We start from the raw sequence: 22,232 nt of genomic DNA on the forward strand, positions 1-22,232 counted from the left end.
ACAAAACATAATATGTATTTGTCCGTATTTTTCCATGCTCATGTACTCGCTTATTAAGTACAAGTATTATTAATATATCTGTACACAGATACATAAATCCACACATGGCAAAGTTCTTTAACCTTTGCTTTATGATGAAAAAAATGGGATCATATTATATGTATCTTTAAAAATACACCTACCTTTTCACCAGCAACCCATCCTCATTTCTGAAAATTTTTCCTTATTAGGGAACTGATTTGTATAGTTATTCATAGACACAGAAGGAAAGAGGAATTGTTGAATAAATCATGATATATCTACATCATAGAGTTTTAGGCAGACACTAAAAAGTAAATAAATTTGATTTATATAAGAAATGTTTCCTCTGCCATTCTCTCTGTTAAGGATTTTACTGTTCTTACTGACATTTTAGTGAGGTTTTAGGAGGTAGCAAATGTATATGGACAGGCTTCTTATAATTGAAAAATTCAGCTAAGTGAATTTCAACACCTAATTTAACTTGTATTTCTTTTCTTCCTAGAACTCTGAGGTTTTCTTCAACTATTTTTTCCCTCTTCTTACTATTCTATATTTTGGAAACAGGAAATCCCTGTCCTCTAAGAAGTTAAATTCTTCCTCTTGCCTGACTTTTATTTTATTTTATTTTATTTTATTTTATTTTATTTTATTTATTTTGAGACAGGGTCTCATTATGCTGGCCTTGAACTTACTTTGTGGCCCAGACTAGTCTCAAACTACAAATGATTCTCCTGCTCTTGCCTAACTTTTAACCCTTTCCAGTCTTTTCTACCATGACGTTTGAATGGCATATCCTGATACTAATCTTTCAAAGTAAACTCAGTTCTAGTGAAATGTCAGGGATATTTGAACTTGCTTGGAGATAAGAGATTTATGGCAAAGATATAGTATTTCTATATAACCACAGCGATGTATTCTCTTGCCTTTATTCCTGTGCAGATTTGAGAAAGGACGTATCTATACATTTATTGGAGAAGTTGTCGTCTCTGTGAATCCTTACAAGTTGCTGAACATCTATGGGAGGGACACAATCGAGCAGTACAAAGGACGTGAGCTATATGAGAGACCACCTCATCTCTTTGCTATTGCTGATGCTGCTTACAAGGCTATGAAGAGGCGATCAAAAGACACCTGTATTGTTATATCAGGTATTTGGAGGAGGGTCCTGGTACATCCAAGGTCAAAATGTATTTAACTTATTTGATACTTAAGCATCTACATAATGATGAAATCTTTTTTTAAGGTTAAAAACGTAAGCAACACTAGGGACTAAAAGAAAGGGAAGTACATTAAATCACAAATTCTCTATACATTTTTGATCATTCTGTAGTTTTGGTTCTAGGCAGGAGGACTACTTGAGTCTAGGAGTTTAAGGCCAGCCTGAGTAACACAGCAAAATCCCCTCTCTTAAGAAAGAAATATAGACACACACACACACACACACACACACACACACACAAACTTGAATAACAAGTTTGTAGACCGGTTAGTTTGTAGACTGAACTATGATGAGATATGCTTCCTACCTTAAACAGATGAAGTGTAGCAACAAGTATTTCAAATAGTACCAGTGAAAGCAAGAAAGTGAAATATTTAGGTGCCAAATATGAAAACTGAACTAAAGTCAGACAGGTGCTTGGGAGCTGTTATGGAGGACACGTAGAGTCTGAGGGTCAGACGTGGGCTTCAGGGCCCAGTAAGGCGGTGTGGGTTGCCAGCCATGTAGGAGAAGGAAAGTCGCCTACCCATGGCAAGCTGAGCCCTCCAGGGCACCTTGTGCTGTGAATCAAGGGCCAGTGAAGTGAAGATCTGCTGGCTAGCCTACGGCCTTTCCCAACCTTGGCAACCTCTTTCAGTGTTAGTTATACCTCCCATTTGCATTGGTGGGTTTGTGCTCTTAAAAAATACTTTTAGGGAGGTTCTGTACTTGAATAGAGCACTTGTCTAGTATGCACAAAGCTCTGGGTTTCACTCCCGGTAATGGAGAAAAATATCTTATATGACCAGTGTTTTATTTTGGTTAGAAATGCAGATTAGTTTTTTTTTTTTTTATAACTGTTGGAGGAGGAGAAGTATATCCTAGGATGACATGTAGTAAATCAGATTACACAACAGTGCTGCCCGGTTGTGCAGGCAGGGGGAACAATTAGATAGGTAGTTGAAATAAAAGCAGTCTCTTGAATACTTTGGTCCCCACCTTTCCAGCAGTAACAGCTGTTTAGTATCTGTCTTTTTACACATGCTTCTGTGTATGCAAGTACACAGACTTGGGTACATATATGTATTATATAGGAAATACAATATTAAGTTTAGGTCCAGGGTTGTGATTCCTTCTCCTTTGCTCCTGTGATTGCATTTATTCTTCTGAGTCTCCTGGTTGTGTATGAATTTTAGTATTGTTTTACCTAGTTCTATGTTGAATGCTGTTAGTATTTTGATTGAAATTGTGTTAAATTTATATACAGCTTTGGAAATATGTCAATTTTTGCTATATTAGTTCTGCTTAAAAAACGGTGCTGGGAAAATTTACTATACACGTTCAGAAGATTAAATCTAAACCCATATATCTCACCATGTACTAAACTAAAATCAAAATGGGTCAAAGATCGAAATGTTAAAACAGAAATGCTTAATCTGCTAGAAAATAAATTAGATAAAACTCTTAAAGTCATAGCCATAGGCCAAGATTTTCTGAATAGAACCCTAGTTGCACAAGAAATAACATCAAGAAACATCAAATGGGATCATATTAAAATGTCTGGACAGCAAAGGAAACAACCAAAAACAAAGTGAAGCAACAACCTACAGAATGAGAAAAAAATTCTGCCAGATATTTCTCAGACAGAGACTAATATCTAGAATATATAAAGAACTCAAAAAAATTAGACTCCCCAAAATAAAAGACCCAGTCAAAAAAAGGGCAACTGAAATGAATAGATACTTCTCAGAAAAAGTCCAATAGATACATGAAAAAATGTTCAACGTCACTGGCCACTAGAGAAATACAAGTTAAAACAATACTGAGATTCCATCTTATTCCAGAAAATAAAATAACAAGTGGGGGATAAGGTTGTGGGGAAAGGGAACCCTGCTAATTGTTAGCAGGAATGAAAACCAGTGGACCATTATGGAGATCAGGGCAGAGATTCCTCAAAAACCTAAAACTGTTCTATTTGACACGGCTATCGTCTTCCCAAAGACACATCACAGTAATGCACATACCTATATTTGCAGCAGTGCAATTCATAGTAGCTAAATCTTGGACCAGCCACAGGTAAATGGATAAAGAAAGGTGGTATTTATACACCGTGGAGTACTACTTTGCCATAAAGAAGAGTAAACTTTGAGTCATTTATAGGAAAGTAGATGCACCTTGATCCCATAATGTTAAGTAAAATAAATCAGACGTGTAAGCTTAAATATATGGTTTCTCTTACGTGGGAAACCCAAAATATAAATAAAGACCAATTTAAAAGATAGATAATAGGGAATAGAGAAACAGATCTTTTACAAAAGCGAAGGGGACCAAAAGAGAAGGAAGAGAGGAGGAGAAGGGAATGGAAAAATTAAGATGTGTACGTATACCGGCTTCCCACAACGAATGTAATCATTGTGTACTCCAAATGTACTAATGAAAAATAAAAACTGTAAAGGAAAATAAAACCATAGAATTAAAGGATTACAGTTGCCACTGCAGGACTTATTTCTCCGTTCAGCAAGGTACTGTGGACCTTGCTTCATCAGACTTCCTCTGGGGCTGCACATTGTCTTTTAACAGTCCTGTGGTGGGCAACTGTATAGTTAAATCCTAACTTGTTTACCCAGTTTTCTACTTACAGGGTTATTATTTTCAGATTCTAGGTGCAACATACATTCATTTCAAAGGTGATAACATAATTGTTTTTTTAAAAAACTAAATTTAGAGCCAAGTGCCATGGTGTACAAGCAGAAAACCAGCTACTTGACAGATAGTGTGATCTGCAGAACATTTTTTAAGCCTCTGAAGAATATTGTTGCTCTTACTTGATTTGTTAATACTTTTAAATATTTCCATAGGAGAAGTTTCTTTCAGTTAAATATTTGAGTCAGAAGATACAGGTGGAACTTGCAAACAGTTCAGAAACTGTTCCTCCTCTACCACCACTTATCCTAATTGTCATGGTATTGTAATGATATCTTATGTTGGGACTTACCATTTTATGTGTTCCTAAAGTCACTGTAAGTTGTTTTGTTTTGGTTAGAGTCAGGATCTCACTGTGGTACTTTGGCTGGTCTTTGAGCTCCTAAGCTCAGCAGTCTGTCTTGGCCTGTCAACTAGCTGGTTTTCTGGTTGTACACCATGGCACCTGGCTCTAAATTTAGTTTTTTAAAAAAACAATTATGTTATCACCTTTGAAATGAAAAAGTATCAAAAATAAGATTATATGAATTTAGCGGTGTCCACTATCCCACTACCTTATTTTATTTATACTAGGCTTAAGGATCATTGCCTAGTGGTAAACTCTAAAGAGTTAGATTATCACAGTTTATTCCCCCAGCACTGGGAATTGAACCCAAGGCTTTTGCACTGAGTTATACCCTGAGTCCTTTTTATTTTATTTTGAGACAAGATCTTGCTGAGTCACTAAGTTTCCCAGGCAGAGTTCAAATTCCTGCCTCAGCCTCATAGAGAGCAGGCATGCATCACCACATCCAGCAGTTGGCCACAATTCATACCTTGATATTGTTTTCCTAACAAGTCTTGATTTGTGGTCTGTGCTTTATTTTACTTCTATAATAGTTTTTCTCCCAACATGTTCAAATCTGTTAGAATCAATGTATGACAAAATAAATGCAAAAAAAATTGCAACACAGGGAATTTAAATGAATTACACCACAATTTAAAGTTATTCTATGGAAATTACTTTACTCTTGGTTTCAATGGTGATGTTAAATTTTTTCCTCTAGGGGAAAGTGGAGCTGGTAAAACGGAAGCCAGTAAGTACATTATGCAGTACATTGCAGCCATCACCAACCCCAGCCAGAGAGCAGAGGTTGAAAGGTAAGAGCACTGCAGAGTGGGAGGAAACTGAAAAGAGCTTTGTTTTCTGTACAGGTTCAGCTAGGTCTACACTGCATGTGCCTAGCATTTTTAAATGTTTCATCTACTTTATCAGACTGCATATTGTGCCTCGACTTTTATTTGTATCACTGTGTCCATTTCTAGATTTGTTATTTAATAGAAAAACACTACTGAGGTAAGCTTATCAAATTATTTTTTAAAAGACTACTCTGAGCCAATTGAAAGTATCTCCATTGTAATATATAACTGTGGGTCAGCACAATTGTTATAATTTACACTGGGAGGTTTTATTATTTAAGCAAGGTTCCCATCTCTTTGTGATGTAATATTTTTGTTTTGTAGTGAGGCCAGGCAAGCTCCCCAAACCACTGAGCTAAATCCCAACCCTGTCTCTTTGTTTTTTTAAATTATATTCTGAGTGAAGCAGGATTGTGGAAGGCAGACCCATGCCTTTCCATCATTGTTATGACCAGAAACCACTGCTGGGGAAACTCCAGGAAGATTTCCTTCTAAAAGGATCTCATGCCATCCCAGGCCACTGCATATGGTGAGATGATCAGTAAAGCCAGTCTGTGCCATCTGGGGCCTCATACTTTTTTTTTTTTTTTTTTTTTTTTTTTTGTCTTTTTCCTTTTTATCGGTACCAGGGATCAAACTCACGACTGCCTGCTTGCAAGGCAGGCACTTATGCCGCTGAGCTAAATCCCCAGCCCCCACATTTTTTTTTTAGTATTAGGAATTGAACCTGGAGCTTTCCCATCAAGCTATTCCCAGCCCTTTTAAATTATTTTTATTTTGAGACAGGATCTCACCAAGTTGCCCACGCTTGAATTTATACTCCTGCCTCAGCTCCCAGAGTGCTGGGATTACAAGCATGTACTATCACACCCAGCTAGGACCCCAGGTTTACACAGTTTTGGCTCCTAGGCTATTTTGCTTAATAAATATGCAAGGAATAAATGAGTGGGTTTTAAAGTATTTGGCTATAAACTAATGTAACTTATTTTTTTTCATGTAATGAAGCTATTTTGAAAAAAAATGTTTTCCTAATTGGCTGCTTTAAAGCTGAATATTAATTTACTGAAGAATTACATGTCATGTCCACATCACAGCCTTTTGTTTTGTGAACAGAAAGACAAGATACTGAGTTGATGTGAAAGAAGAGAATTTACACTCAAGAACCTTATGTGGGCCTTCTTTTTTCATCACAGTTGAGCAGAATTGCTAGAATTGCTAGAACAGTTGACTTTGACATATCCCCACTTCTGATTCTGACTTTGCAGTTTAATAAAACAGGGGCCAACATTTGATGGAGTTTCTTAATTTCCTTGGGAGCTTGGGAGAGTACAGAGAACCTATTTGATTCTAGTACTGTCTAGTGCAGTAAGACAAATGTAAATTTACTAGTCTTTCACAGGAATATCTTAATGGCTTATCACAGCTCCCTTTTTAAGAAGCAAGCAGTACCCCCCACACAGACACCAAATTTTGGAAGTGTACAGTACTTTCAATCATGAGGAGATGAAGGATCATTTATGTTCTCTGTGGGAAGAACTAGATCTGCTGTATCAGGTTATTTCAGAAGCCACAGTTAATTCTGTAGATATGACTCTTGAGAGGATTTTGTCAGTGAAATACAAATAAGGACATAAGGAGATGCATGAAGGTAGGATGTTTCTATTGAGAGGGACTTGTCTACTAAATGTTAGCATCCATTAAAATAAGAATGCATTACGTGACTGCTATGAAGAAGAGATCACATACAGCTCTAAAGAAAATAATGAACAATTCTCAATTAGTAAAAACTAAATTTATGATGGATAACTAAGTGCAATAAAATCTCGACATTCTAAACTTTATAAACACATACTTTAAAGTGGCTTATCTTTTCTCTATCACCTCTTCTTCTTTTCAGAGCATATCTTTTTTAAAAAATTTTATTTAAGGAGAAAAAGAAAAAAAACAGAAAAAGGGTACAAGTTATACAGAATTTCAAAAAGAATAAACAGTAAGGAATCACAAGTTAATAGATTACATATTATCATCTTAGAAATAGTTGTTCAAGTTACAAAATTAAAGTTTATAAAGTAGACTTTCAAACAGTAAGACTGCAAACAGTTTTGTTCAATGATTCAACAAAACTCAGTAATATGGTTATCTATCTTATACACTTAAATATATATGCAGTTATATTTTTTAGAGCACTTTCTTTTCCTCTCTTTTGTACAATGACAATTACACATTTTGGGTTTTATTACTCCCATAGTTCTTACTACTTTTATTTGAAGAGAATAAAACCAAATGTGACATAACAGAACAGAGTCAGTCAAATCAAAAGGATGGACATAATAGATAATGTAAAAACAAAATACAAGGTGATCAACAATGGTTACCATACTGCCTCTTGCTATCTTAAGAAGAATTGCCTATATCATCAGTTATAATAAAATTGAACAAAACAATAAAGAATAAAACCAAAACATTGGAGACATTACAGGACTTTAAAAGAAGATAATAGTCAACCAGAATGGGTGTCATAATGAATCTTATTGTCTTCACAGTTGTTACCTATACTTTCGAACTTGGTACTATCAAGCAAGGCAGAATAGGGAAAAATCAGTCAAAACAAGATGGTGAGAGCAATACAGGGTTTCAAATCAAGTTAATAGGAAATCAAAGTGGGTTACTATAATGTATCCTGCTATTTTTTATTTTTCCCTTAATTAAAAAGATAAAAATAAAAAGTAAATAATTAAAAAAGGGAAATTAAGATAAAAGAGGGCATAACAACAAAACAGTGCAGGTCAAAGCATAACAATTTAAGCAAAATAGTGTTTTACCACAAGATATCCTGACATAAAAGTAATTACCATAGTGTGTCTTTCCTTGAAATCTTTGAATATAATTTCGTATACTGTAGCACCAAACATATCCAGACAATGTAAAACCATTCAAGAGAGTGACAGTATTACAGGATATTTAGAACCAGCTATCAGAAAATGAACAATGGTTTCTGTATAATCTCCTTGTCTATAAAAGCTTTTGCTTATATTATCACATATAATAAAATCCAATAAGATACAACCTGTTAAGACCGATGGAGACAGAAGAATAAAAGTTTGATGGGACTTCAAAATAGGATGATATTAAATAAGCATGAGCTATTATGATGTCTTGTTTTCTCCAAAATAGCTGTTCCTACCATCCAACCTTCTCTGCCTCATTTCTGTTGAGCTCTTTTTCTGTCATTAGTTGTCAATTTGTCTTCTTTTCACTTTCTGCTCCATTCATTGTGGCCTCTCTGTCATTGTTTCTGGAATCTTGGTATTTTTCTTTTTTAGAATATCCTGCAGTATTCTCTGTAGAGCTGAATTGGTGGTTGCAAATTCCCCTAGTTCCTCTTTATCCTGGAAGCACCTTGTTTTTCCATCAATTTCTAGGGACATTTATGCAGGATATATCAATCTTGGCTGGAGATTATTATCTTTCAAAGCTTGAATTATTTCCTCCCACACTCTTTGTGATTTGATGGTTTGTGCCAAGAAATCTGCTGTAATTCTAATGGGTGTTCCCTTGTAAGTGATCTGTTTCTTGTCTCTTCTGGCTTTTAATATTCTGTTCTTATATTGGATTTCTGGAATTTTGATTATTATATGCCTGGGTGTAGCTCTGTTTGGGTTGTAGGTGGCTGGGGTCCTGTATGCCTCATACATCTGAGTATCTTTACCTTTTGCTAAATTAGGGAAATTCTCTTGGATTATTTCTGTGAATAGCTTTTGTAGTCCATTTGTTTGTGTCCCTACTTCTTCTTTTATATTCTTAATTCTTAAGTTATAGATCCTCTTATCATCTTCTAGCCTTTGTATTATTGCTGTTTGTTTTCTTGTTATTTTTAAGAAGTTTTTCATTTCATGCTCCCACATTACAAATCTGTCCTCCAGTTCTGATAATCTATCCTTAGTTTCTTTCAAGTTGTTATGTCAGCTTTCGATAGAGTTTTTAGTTTCCTGGTAATCTCTTTGAACCTGCTTCATGTATTCTATGTTTTCTCTATTTTCTCCATCAAACAATTCTCCCCCTTTTTTTCTGTTCTTCCAGTCCACCACCTGTTTTTTGTTAGGCGGTGTTTAGCATTTCTCTAACTATTCTACTTATATATTGCTTTATTTCGTTAAATATTTCACTTTTGAACTAGTCTATGAGGCTCCGGAGATATCGCTTTATGTCTGTTGGTGCCATGTCTGATATTGCATGTTTTCTGTCCTCATTCTCCTTTCCATTCACCTTTCCTGGATCAGTGTTCTCAGGATTGGGGACTGAGGACCCTTTGTTGTTGTTGCTTCCTCTTCCCATATTTTTTGTTCCTTCCATACAGGCGAGTATAGGAGGCCCAGTTTTTTTTCTCTTTGTCTGTTACAGTTTGTTTGAATTGCGCCAGGCTAGGTGTTCCCCCCCACTGCAGTGTACTAGGGGACACAGACCTGGGCAGCCTCTGCTGGGTCACCCCTCCAGGTCAGCCTACCAAAGGCTTCACTGCTAGGGTGCACTTCCAGGCACTGGTACCTGATTTGTGCTAGCTCACTGGGTCTTAGTCAGCGGCGTCACCCAAGCCAAGCACTCCTCACCAATCCCGCTTGAGAGGGGAATATGCGACTATAGTCACTGCAGCGTCCTGTTCTGGCAAGTCTGCCCAGACCCAGTATGTCCTTTGCTGAAGCCTCCTACTCTATGAAAGGGTCCCCTTTCATAGGGTCCCCGCTCACTCACCACAGGTTGATGCAGCACTCCCTGCCAGTCCCACTCTCAACTCCTTTCGCTGGTTCCCTCTCAGAGTTTTCACGTGTCTCTCTTCCTGCTGTGCCGATTCAGACACAGCAGTGGCAGCAGGAAATTCAAATCGTGGCTTCCAGCGGTGTGGGCTCCAGCTTCCACGCTGAGACCTTATCTGTTCCTGATTTAGCACCAGGATTTCATTTCCAGTTGGTTTCTCTTAGCTTAGTTCATTCCTGGGTCAGCAGGGTACATCTCCCCTTGCTTAGGACTCCTCACACTGCACTATTCCTGGATTCTAAGCGGAGTATCTCAGAGAGCCTCTGTAGGCTCTGCTGTCTGTCTGCCATGTTTTCCCAGAAGTCCCAGTAGTGCAAACTTTCGAAGTGGGTTGTTTTCCTTTCTAGAGCAGGTGTAGACTTTCCAAGTGTATTCAGTCAGAGTTTACTAAATTCTCTCCTGAAGTCCCTTTAATGTTCTCACTGAACTGAAAAATTCATCACAGCTTTCTCCAGAAACTATCTCTGAGCAGTTTTTGGAGGTTTCAGTCCACAGTCAGTTGGCTCCAAGGCAGGCGGGCATGGCTGGGCCTCAGTTCATGGCGGTTGCAAACAGCAAGTCGGAGCCAGCAAAGAGCCAGAGCATATCTTTTTAAATGTTTTATGTAAATGAAATGTGTTCAGTTGAAAGAAAAAAACAAAACATTACAGAGTTAAGTTGAAAGTAAAAACTCCTTGAAATCTCACCATTGCTCACTTCATCAACCTCTCACCTAAATTACCAGAGTGACATGCTTTTGCCTTCAGATTTTAACACATGTACTGTGTAGGTGCACAAGACCCTCAACTGCATGTGCGCACACACAAAAAAGCATGCATCACATACTGATTTTCAATTTGTTTTCATGTTCATCAATATATTCTGAACATCTTCCTATGTCAGTATATATAATGTACTTTGTTTTTAACATTTTTGATAGCATTCCACTATTAAGGAGCAAAAATATATTTTTATCTGTCCCCATTGGTTACCACATCAGTTGTTTGTATTTTTAAATATTGAAACAGTACTGCAGTCAGCATCTTTGTGTAAATGTTTGCATGTGTTTTAGTAAAATGCAGTTTTTTAAAAGTCCTAGTCTCTGAAACCTTTTTCAGTGACTTTTTTGTATCTGTATTAAAGAGTGAAGAATATGTTGCTTAAGTCCAACTGCGTTTTGGAAGCTTTTGGAAATGCCAAAACCAATCGTAATGACAACTCAAGCAGGTTTGGAAAATACATGGACATCAACTTTGACTTCAAGGGAGATCCTATTGGTGGACATATCAATAACTACTTATTGGAGAAGGTAAAATGTGCTTAATTTCGGAGGGTAGTATTTATGTGCTAAATGTTTTAAAAATAATTAAATATGTAGAGTCTCATTTAATTGCCTTAAACTAACATTTAATCCTGTTTATTATCCTCAAATTAGCTTCCTGTGATACAGTAGTGCCCTTTATGTTCTTTTACTAGTACTTACAATATTAAGTCACCAACTTCTTAGATATTGATTTAGATGTGTGTATGTAGGGGGGCAAGGATACGAATATGTGCCAACTTTCAGATAAGGTTTAACCAAAAGCCAGTTTAGAACCAGTCAGGGCTAGTTTTTCTATCCATCATAGTCTTGCATCCATTTTAATTTCAGTTAACTTGAAATTTCTTTCTAGATTCTCTTCATTCACTGTTTCATAGCACCATGTATGTATTTCATGATCTTACCTCCTAATTAGGAAGCATACTGTATTTGATCAGTGAAAATTTAAAATACATTTATATCTGCCTATGTGAATGTTAGGCCCAGTCTCTAGAAAAGTTCAATTAAAGCTTTCCCCTTGGGACTGCCAAGAGCTTATGTCCTAACTAATCTTCATTATCACTGCACCTGACTTCGAGGACGCATGGCATTCGGACTGAGTTTACAAGTAGAGTCTCCATCTCAAGTTATGCTGTGACCTAAGCTGATGATGCCTTCGCAGTTAAGGGGTTGCCTGTCATAGTTACTGCAGAACATTTTTCATGGCAATATAAAACAGAATAATCTGTTTTCTCTTGTCATTTTAAGGTCAGACTCTTAAGAATAATTTATCAGTCAGTTGAAAAGTGACAGGAAAATGCCTGGTATTATCTGTCTTTTTCCCCCCAGAATGTGTTATTACTTCACTTTATGTACATATTCAAAAAAGAATCACTTTGAACACATTTTGAGCCCTCTTCTAATATTAGTCTTTCTTTCTGAACCATCTAAGACAGTGGTCCCTAGGAACTGAACTTGCTCAACTGACATGGATCTTTGAAGTGCTAGAAACTCTCAGAGGGAGGAATGCTGAGAATATAGAGACCATCTAGAGACTCTAGAGTTAAAAAAATAAGTCAGAACACCTCTAGTCTTTAGAAAGTTTAGTGACCTCTGTTTTAAGCAATAAAAATGAATTAATAAAAAATTGCCACGGAAAGTTAAAAAGGCCTAGTCTTAAATGAGTACAATGTAGAGTCTTCAGGGCATTTAAGTGTACTGTATGTAGATTTAAACAAACAAACTCTTAAGAATGTGGCTTCCATTTTATTTTGTGAGTACAATTTTAGATGAACCATTTTAATGTGTTTTTTTCTTAGTCTCGAGTGATTGTGCAACAGCCAGGAGAAAGAAGCTTTCATTCTTTCTATCAGGTTAGTAATCTGTAATGAAGAGATTTGATCATGTGCACCATTGGGAAGCAAATGAATATTTTCATATTGTACTCTGCCCTGTCCTGTACCTCTCTTACTTACATTAGCTCACACATGGTGCATGGTAACACACATGCGTACACCCTTCCCCTCTTGGATCTTAAGTGATCTGATTTGTACAACCATTGTAAGAGCTGCCAGGTGTTAGCCAATCAAAGACTGCTAGGTTGAGCATCACTTATATTTCCTTTTTTTAAAATCACATTTCCTTGCAAATATCTGTTTAACAACCACGATACATTCTAAAGTTATAAAATTTATTTTATTTTTATTTTGAATTGAAACTTTTGTTCTTATATTTGGGAGAGATGAAATAAATACAAATTTATTTTGTTCTTAGCAATTATTAAAGCAATATGATTACCTTAAAAATAACCAGTATTTATAAACTCAGAGAGAAAATAGTCTTCTTTATATCCCATCCTAGGGAAAAACAGCATAGGAAAAAAAATTGAATGCTGCTTTTGGGAATGCTATTAGAATCTAAAACAAACCATTTTAAATATCTCTCCTGCTGGCAAATCTGCCTGCAGAGAATAAGCATGATACATTATTACAATTTTTAAAACCCAAAGTGATATAAACCAAGGCTAATAAATAAGTTGGGTAATCAAATTAAACAGTATCATTTTGTATTTTTACAAAATAAAACTGTGAATGAATAGGGTTGGTTTCCATGTGTAAACTTTCTCTGAAGGTGATTGAATAATGACAGTGCAATTGAATACAATATTGAATCCAGCTAGGAAGCTGTTTTAATAAACACTACTCAGTTGTTTATACACGTGCTAGTATATTTGTTTAAAAATTTAATTTAAAAAATCTAATGACTATACCTTCAAGTACATCAAAGCATGCAATTTAGTATGGAGAATTTGAACACAGTGCCCTCCAAAGTCATGCTCTGTATAAAAGGGCTATCACTTTTGTATTTGTGTTTTTGTTGAAAGTTTGCCATGTTTTCAATAAAACATTTTTCTACCCATTACAAAAGAGCTGTGTATTTTAAGAACTCAAAACTTCCCTTGTGACTTTTACATGTGATAAACTGACGCTGGTATCATGGCTCCCAGGTGCCCTCCTTCCCCAAGGAAAGTCTGCCTCGTCATACGTGTGACTAACCACCGACTGTCTGCTGATGCCTCTTACACCGCCTAATTTATTCTGTATTCTTACACACAGCAGTATCTTCTCTTTAATAAGACTACTAAGAAAATGGCCACTTCAGAGCAAGGCACTCTGTTTTATACATGACCACATTCAAAGCAAGAACTTCCCACACTGATTACATCTGTGAATGAGCTGAGACTTTTTAAGTGACTTTCTTCATGACTGTGTGACAGCATTCCTCAAAACTGATGACATTGAGGGTTAAAACATGCAAACTTCAAAGCTAGAAATGGAAAGACCTAAATGAATTAAGATCTGAAAATAAGTAAAAGCTAGATAACTGCTGTTAGGATATTTGATATATTTAGTTTCAATTTATATTTTACCAATTTATTCCCAATTAAATGTTCTTTAGCTACTCCAAGGAGGTTCAGAGCAGATACTACGCTCTCTACATCTCCAAAAATCCCTTTCATCCTACAACTATATTCATGTTGGAGCTCAATTAAAGGTAAGAATTTCCTCTCACAGATTTCTCAGATATAGAATCAGACAAAGATCAGAAGGGACACTGAATATTTATCTGACTGAGTTTCCTGCCTTTAGTCAGATAAATGTCTCTTCTATTCTCTATTTTTAAAATTCTCAAATACAAAGATGCATTACATTATTGAACTGACAACTTTGCTTAATAATCTATTGCTGTATTTTGTCACCATCTAACATCTGAATATAGAAGTTTCTATATTCTCTTAATTTTTAATCCTATTCCATTTGATACTATAAAAATATTAGCAGAACTAGGAAGTCTGCCTCTAAGATTTCATGTGATTTAGCCAAAGGCAGGTTGGTAAGACAAACTTGAATTAAAGCACTTTAATTCTCTACTCACTGCATTTTTGGATTTTTTTCTAATATTGATTTTGATATATCCTAGAAATAGTTTTTTGACCTTGGGGCATTTCCATATAGTCGACTCTCAGAATTATCCATTTTTTTCCTTTTCCTCTCTATATAAGTGCTTGCGTGCACATAAGCAGGCACAGTTTTGCTCTTTGTTTCTAATTAGTTTTCTGCTTGTCATTTTACGGCACTAATAATACATTAGTTTGTTCATGGTAGATTATAAAGTAGTAATTACATTATCCTGTTTTGTGAGAGAGAAGGTATATAAATGCATAGAATAAGAGATGGAAAACATAGGTAACAACTTTTTTGTTTGTTTTGGTTTTGGTTGGCATACAGGGAGTCAAACCCAGGAGTGCCCTCTTTTGAGTTGGATGCTCATGTGAAATATTGGTGACTTAAGTTCTCCATTTTTTTTTCTAGTCTTCTATCAATGATGCTGCAGAATTCAAAGTAGTAGCTGATGCCATGAAAGTAATTGGCTTTAAACCCGAGGAGATTCAAACCGTATATAAGATTTTGGCTGCTATTCTCCACTTGGTGAGTAGGGGATACCTCACAGAATACATTTTCTTCGTAGGGAAGCAGAATGCTCCTTCAAAAGATTTTGGTTGCATTACAGTTAAATTTTAAAAAGTAATTTGTTTAGAGAAAACTTTGCTCACATTTTCAAGACATTACTCTTTGACTGTCTCCATTATTTTGGGGTTTTTCAAGCCATTCAGGACTGTGGTTTTAACTCATTGTTTTACCCCTATCATCAAACCTTGAATTGGTTAATTTCAAGGAGACGATAACTCAGCAATGATGTTACTACTAAAGGAATGAATTTATAATGGCATTTGAAACATAGAGTTGTAAATAAATTAGAGTTGGATTTGATCATCTCATTTCTTAGGTTGAGAAATGAGCCCCAGAGCCTAGCATGGTTGCCTGAAAGGTGCAGCCGGCTCATTGTGGCGCTAGCACTACGGAGCAGTCAGTGCACAGACCCTCGACTTCCGAGAAGGGAGGCAGCCCTGTGCTGGGCTCCCCTACTACCCTTAGTATAGAGATGTTCAAAATTTTGTGAGTATATAACCTTGCAGTGTCAACCTGGATTCAAATCTAGCCAGAAATTACCTTTCATTTTAATATAACAAGATTTAACTCTGAATCAAGAAATGTATAGAGGCCTATCATGGCACATGCCTGTGATTCCAGCACTCAGGAGACAGAGGCAGGAGGATTGTTACAAGTTGGAGACCATTCTGGGCTACAAAGTGAGCTCAAGGCCAGCCTGAGCTACATAGTGAGACCCTGTCTCAAAAAGACAAAACACAAACAAGCAAGCAGAAGGTATAGATCTATATGAAAATATTATATAGCAATATATGCTACAAATAAATATTCCTGACTAGGAAGACTAATATATATTAATTTGTCTCATGTTTTCAAATTAGATTATAAATAATCCAAGTATGGATTTTATTTTGTTTTTAACTTGAGCTCACTATTTTGGCAAGAGAAAAAATAAGCCTGTAAGAAGATACAACATATCAAAGAAGAATAGCTTGGTGGTAGAAGGAGAAAGACACTTAATTCTAAATTTAAAGTGATAGTAAAAGCTATAACACTTTAAAGTTTGTTGTACAAATTAAGTACCAGGTCAAATTAATCAATATTTGTGCTTTTTTGTTTTGTTTTGTTTTGTTTTGTTTTGTTTTACTGGGAATCAAACTCAGGACGTTGCTCTTGTCAGACAGATGCTTGTGCTGCTGAGCTCTATGCCTGGCCCTAGATTGTTTTACATGCTAGACATTTGGTAGTTGGTTAATAAGCATTGTTTATTAAGTGAGTAAAATATAAATAAACTCAGACTCTTAGGAAATTTAATATATATGAATAGTGTCATCTCAAATTTGAAGGAAAAGCTAACTATTCAATAAATGTTGCCAAAGCACTAACCATCTGAAAATAAACTTAGGTTGTTACTTTACGACACACACCAAAATAAGTCGAGTGGATTAAAGGTTTAAACGAATAAGAAAAAACTATTTTAGTATTGGAAGAAAATATCAAATATTCATTAAACCTTTGCGGTTGGAATGGTCTAAGTGACATATAAGAAAGAGAACCCCCAAGGCAAAGATCCATAGATTTGATTGCATAAAAATGTAGAACTTTTATCAAAACAGGTACTGAGGGGCTGGGGATTTAGCTCAGGGGCATAAGCACCTGCCTTGCAAGCAGGCGGTCGTGAGTTCAATCCCCAGTACCAATAAAAAGGAAAAAGAATAATAATAAAAAAAAAAAAACCCAGATACTGAAAATCAAAAGACAGAAAAGTGCCTAAAGAAGAGAGAAACAACAGGTGAAGTGTAGGTTTTTTAATGTTGCCATACATAGTGTCACTAGAATTGTATTTAAATTGACAAATACATTCTTGACATAAAGTTTCAGAACTTCAATGGACATGTGTTTTTTTCATTTTTTGACACAGGGAAATTTAAAGTTTGTAGTGGATGGTGACACACCTCTTATTGAGAATGGCAAGGTGGTATCCATCATAGCAGAACTGCTCTCTACTAAGACAGACATGGTGGAGAAAGCCCTTCTTTTCCGTACTGTGGCCACAGGCCGTGACATTATCGACAAGCAGCACACAGAGCAAGAAGCTAGCTACGGCAGAGACGCCTTTGCCAAGGTGAGATTTCAGTTGCATGCTATGAGCCTGCAGTGGATCTGAGCTGTGGCATGGGCAGACTCCTACAAGAGGTCTCCAGACATCCCTGGACAGCAGCCTGAGGCTCTTAGAAACGACAGTGTATCTCCGTTCACAAGCTTAGTTCTTTATACAGTTCTAGTCGCAAACCAAACTGGTTGTAAACCAAATCAAATTCAGTGGTTAGGTTCACTGTTGGGACTTTCTGGACATCACAGGCTCAGTGAAACCCCGAGCTGTGACACTGCCAGGAAAGCAAATCTAACAAACTATGGGAATGAGGGACTCAAGGATGTTATCTTAGCATGGTCTGGCTCCAGTCCGCCCCTCTTGCCTCATTTCATATTCTCTTCTGGCACCTTTCTTCATTCCAGCACTTTAGTCTTCTTGGAAGCCTCACAAGTTACTCTTATTCCCTTCTCCTTCCAGTCACAGGACCTTTTCACATGCTATTTCTACTGCATGGATTGGTCCTCTCTCACCTCTTGCCTTGCTGCTGCTTACTTATTTTGGTGATCTTAGCCCAAGCATCAGTTCCTATAAGAAGCTTTCCATGCCCCTGCAGCACTGAATATATTAGATTTCCCTCAGCTACCATGCACTGTTTTTTTAGCATGAATGAAATGAGAGACAGAAAGAGAGGATGTATGTACATATATTTTCCTTCACTCTGCTCCCTAGGCCTTTTGGAGACTGAAATTGTGTTTGTGTTCACTTAGTGCTGTGTCTCCAACCAACTGTATGAGGTAAATCCTCAGCGAATAGTTATTGAATGAACGAATGAGTTCCTAAGCATTTTGTGCAATTTATTTGGGGCTCAAAGCAGGGCAAGAACAGTTTTCAGAGGTGAAGAAAGTTAAGAATTCTGACAGGACATGAGTTTGAAGTGGGTATGAAACATTTACAAATCACTGTAGGATAGAGTCAAGCTCTAAGTTTGGAGCCAGACAGTTGGGTCAGGGTCTGGGTCTGGGTCTGGGTCTGGGTCTGGGTGGTAAGAACACTTTTGGGAGTCAGATTATATCAGTCTTACTGAATACTGGGTGAAATAACTCAAAAGGTATTAAAGAGTGAGAAGAGAATGAGAAAGAACTCCAGTTTTTAGAGGTCAAGTAGAGGAGGAAAGCCTACCAAAAGTCACCCTGAAGATCAACCAGTAAAGCAAAGAAAATTAAGAAAAGATGGTATTATATACCCCAGAGAGAAAAGTATTTTGAGAGTAGAAAAGTAGGTTGAGTGACACGGAGAAGCTGAGATGTTCATATACTATAAGAAAGTATGTGTACAGAGGTTTTGGGTTCTTTGGTGAACCATGTCAGTGAAGTAATAGAACATCAGTGAAGTCTGGAGAAGGTTAGAGAATAAAGGGTGGTGAAAACAGGAGAAGAGAATGGGTGTCTGGAGCGGGGAGGCCAGAAAGGGCTTTCTAAAGATGTAACATTAAATCCACAATGGCTACCATAATATATCTCTTATTTTTGAAATAGCTGTCCATGCCATCAGATATAATAAAATCAAACAAGATGTTATCTTGGGTTGAAGTCCTGTATTGCGTTCATTTTTTTTTATTGGTTCTATTCTGTTCTGTTTTGATTTTACTATGTCTGATGGGCAGCTATTTTGAAGACAAGAGGCATTACGATACTCATTGTTGATTTCCTGTTACCTTGTTTTGAAATTCCGTATCACTTGCACAGTTTGTTTTAATTGGCTTTTTTCTGTTTTATTTTGGTTGGTTTTATTCTCTTTAAATTATTAAAAAAATAAAGATATGGCATTACAGATCATGGTGTATCAGGACATGTATGTGCTCTGTATGGCATCTTAGAATGCGTGTCTTTAGGTCGTGAGTGTGTGTTTGATTCTCAGACTCTTATTTAGGATTAGAATTCAGTATTTCTGGTTTTGGAATTCAGAATTTTAGTAGACTATTAATTTGGCATTTTAGAGTTGATGAAATTAACAATGAAACAATTATGTGGCTTATACAAGGAAATAAGCATATTATCAACATAATAGGGCAGGGAACATGCCTGGTAATGTAGTTGGGATATATGCAGTAATTGATAGTTGTTTAAAAGTCCAAATTACTAGCCAGGCATGGTATTTCACGTCTATAATCGCAGCTACTCAGGAGACTAAGGTAGAAGGATGGCAAGTGTAAGCCCAGCTTAGGCAACATAGCAAGACCTTGTCTCAAAATAAAGTATTTTAGGAGCACTGGGGGTGTAACTCAGCGGTAGAGCATTTGCAAGGCCCTAGATTCCATCCCAGCACTGCAAAAGAAAAAAATACTCAAGCCATTTATACTAAATAGTAAGGAAATGGTAGACTAGAATTTAAGACATCACAAATCCAAAAAGAGGTCTCTTTTTCAAGCAGGCAAGGAGTTACAGTGTTATTTTCCTCACAGGCAATATATGAGCGCCTTTTCTGTTGGATCGTCACTCGCATCAATGACATTATTGAGGTCAAGAACTATGACACCACAATCCACGGGAAAAACACCGTGATTGGTGTCTTGGATATCTATGGCTTTGAAATCTTTGACAACAACAGGTAAACTGGTTAAGATACTTCAAACCTTATTGTTAGCCAGTCTTGGTGGTGCACACCTATAATCCCAGCACTCAGGAGACTGAGGCAGGAGAATCATTGGAAGTTCAAGACCAGCCTGGGCTACAGAGGAAGTTCAAGGCCAGCCTGAACTGCATAGTGAGACCCTGTCTGAAAAAGACAGGAAAAATCAATCAATAAATAAAACCTTTTGTTTTATTTGTTTAATCTTAATTTATCCCTTTTTGTGTAGCTTTGAACAGTTCTGCATCAATTACTGCAATGAGAAGCTGCAGCAGCTGTTCATTCAGCTGGTCCTGAAGCAGGAACAAGAGGAATACCAGCGGGAAGGCATCCCGTGGAAGCATGTAAGTGCTGCTGGAAAATATCTCCTGGGTCTCATGTGCTGCTGATAGCATATTGAGCTTATCCTTCTAGGTCTTTCTTGATCTCCTTGGGTACTTGAAACATCTGAACCTTAGCTTTCCTTTTGGGAATATATAAATCCAGTTCATTTGCATGGATGTTGGTGAATTTCTACAGTTTGATAGACTCACTCATTAGTGCCCAGAACATGCAGATTTTCAACCAATAAATATAGCGTCACTGTATGTCTGGTTACCATAAGCACTTCTTGGTTCATATGTGTCTACTAGAGTTTAGTAGCATTTGTATGAGGTATGATCCAAGTATACAGTGAATGTTTAAATAAACACATGCCATTAATCCCCTCAAGACCCTCCCCACCACTTTGAATATACATCCTGTTGTTCTTGCCACTTTCTGAAGCAGTTCTGGAAGTCCTCTTTCATGGGTATCTTTAGTTGCACTGTCACGGCTGCTTCCAAGTTCTGAATCAATTCAAAAAGTTTATTTTTCATGTTTATTTTGACTGTGGGGAAGATCCAGGAATCACATGGTACTAAATCCAGTGAATAAAGAGGATGAGGCCATATTGCTGTGTTTTTATGAGCCTGCCTTTCTGTTGGATGGTACTTGGCAACTGTGTGTACTGTACAGTATTCTTTGTCATACCTCAGAAGGAAATGATATAGGACTTTCAGGCAAGAACGACAGGATGAATATGTCAAAGCTAGGGGCAGTGTTTTGAGAGAAATTCATAGCAATGTGTCTTTACTGCAACATTTTAAAAAAATTAAACACTGTGTTTTTATCAAATTTCGTAAGTTGTTTTACCTTAAATTTGTAGAAATTTGTTTCCAAATTTTGTTTTTATTCCCTCCCTCTTTCCTTTTTTCTTCAAAATTTGTAAACTAAGTGGCATTTCACTGTCGTCAGTTAATGACAGTCATATTCTCTGAAACTTGCATGTTGGGATACCTGCATTATCTTACATCTCCATTTATTTTCTTTAGTTATCATCTCTTTGGTCATGGCTTTTTATAAACTTTTTATAATAGCCAGAGCAAGTAATCTTGTCAGATATAGTCAGAGAGAATGACAGATCCCAAACCCCACAGATCACAGCTGAAAGGAATGACTTGCTTGGCTTCCTTGTTGCCTATCATTAAATCCTCAGCCCAGAAGAGACTGAGTAATTTTTCTTAGTGTATTTTAAAATAGTTTCAGCAATGGTCTGGAGAAGTGCTAACTTTCAAGTTTCTATAAGTTTGTGTTTATCGTCTAGTTATACCATAAAGTCAGTGTTTGTTTCTCTGTATCCAGTGTAATAGCAGTAAAAAGCCTATATGACATGGGAAAATTTTACCTACTTACAAATAAACCCAAGAGTTGTCAGTTGCTTCATATAAGGGCTACCTTAGTTTCATTTAAACAATGAGCTCTTATAGCACACATGAAATGTAACTAAGTTTAAATTAACTTAAGAGTATGTTGTATAGTATACAGTATAACCAAAGCTTCCATTTTTTTAAAAGCAAACTTCATTATAAAACTTGTTCTTTAGACTTGATTCAATGGTCCCAGTCAGAAGTATCTTTTAACAATCAGTGTTGAATCTATAGGCTTAGTTGATGAAGGGAAAAGTAGCAGTTATAATAGGCTGTTACAAACATCTGAAAAGGATCAAAAACGCTGAAAACACAGAAATTCTTAGCTAAATAGACCAAGAAGTATTTGTTCCAGAGAACCAAAGCTAACCCCAAGGTAACAGTTACTACATGAAATTCCCATCAAAATTAGAATTTCTAATAGAGTACTCCTGGGGGTTTTTTTTGTTTGTTTGAGTTTTGTTTTGTTTTGTTTTGTTGTCTTTTTCCTTTTTATCGGTACTGGGGATCGAACTCACAACTGACTGCTTGCAAGGCAGGTGCTTATGCCGCTGGGCTAAATTCCCAGCCCTTAGGGTAC

At 36.6% G+C, this 22,232-nt stretch overlaps 1 protein-coding gene across 4 annotated transcripts in view; it reads left to right on the plus strand.

Annotated features, from left to right (window-relative positions):
* Myo1d (myosin ID) overlaps window positions 1-22,232 on the plus strand; it is a 340,584-nt gene that overhangs the window by 86,183 nt on the left and 232,169 nt on the right. For all 4 annotated transcript variants that reach the window (XM_063249626.1, XM_063249624.1, XM_063249625.1 and 1 more), the window contains exons 2-10: window positions 961-1,169; window positions 4,969-5,062; window positions 11,036-11,201; window positions 12,512-12,565; window positions 14,151-14,246; window positions 15,065-15,181; window positions 17,124-17,327; window positions 19,759-19,904; window positions 20,155-20,269. In XM_063249626.1, coding sequence (XP_063105696.1) covers window positions 961-1,169; window positions 4,969-5,062; window positions 11,036-11,201; window positions 12,512-12,565; window positions 14,151-14,246; window positions 15,065-15,181; window positions 17,124-17,327; window positions 19,759-19,904; window positions 20,155-20,269 — 1,201 coding nt within the window. The remainder of the gene's footprint in view (window positions 1-960; window positions 1,170-4,968; window positions 5,063-11,035; window positions 11,202-12,511; window positions 12,566-14,150; window positions 14,247-15,064; window positions 15,182-17,123; window positions 17,328-19,758; window positions 19,905-20,154; window positions 20,270-22,232) is intronic.

This window comes from Cavia porcellus, unplaced genomic scaffold, assembly GCF_034190915.1.
Source record: "Cavia porcellus strain 051 isolate PalLab524CR breed Dunkin Hartley unplaced genomic scaffold, mCavPor4.1 scaffold_6, whole genome shotgun sequence".
NCBI classification, from domain to species: domain Eukaryota; kingdom Metazoa; phylum Chordata; class Mammalia; order Rodentia; family Caviidae; genus Cavia; species Cavia porcellus.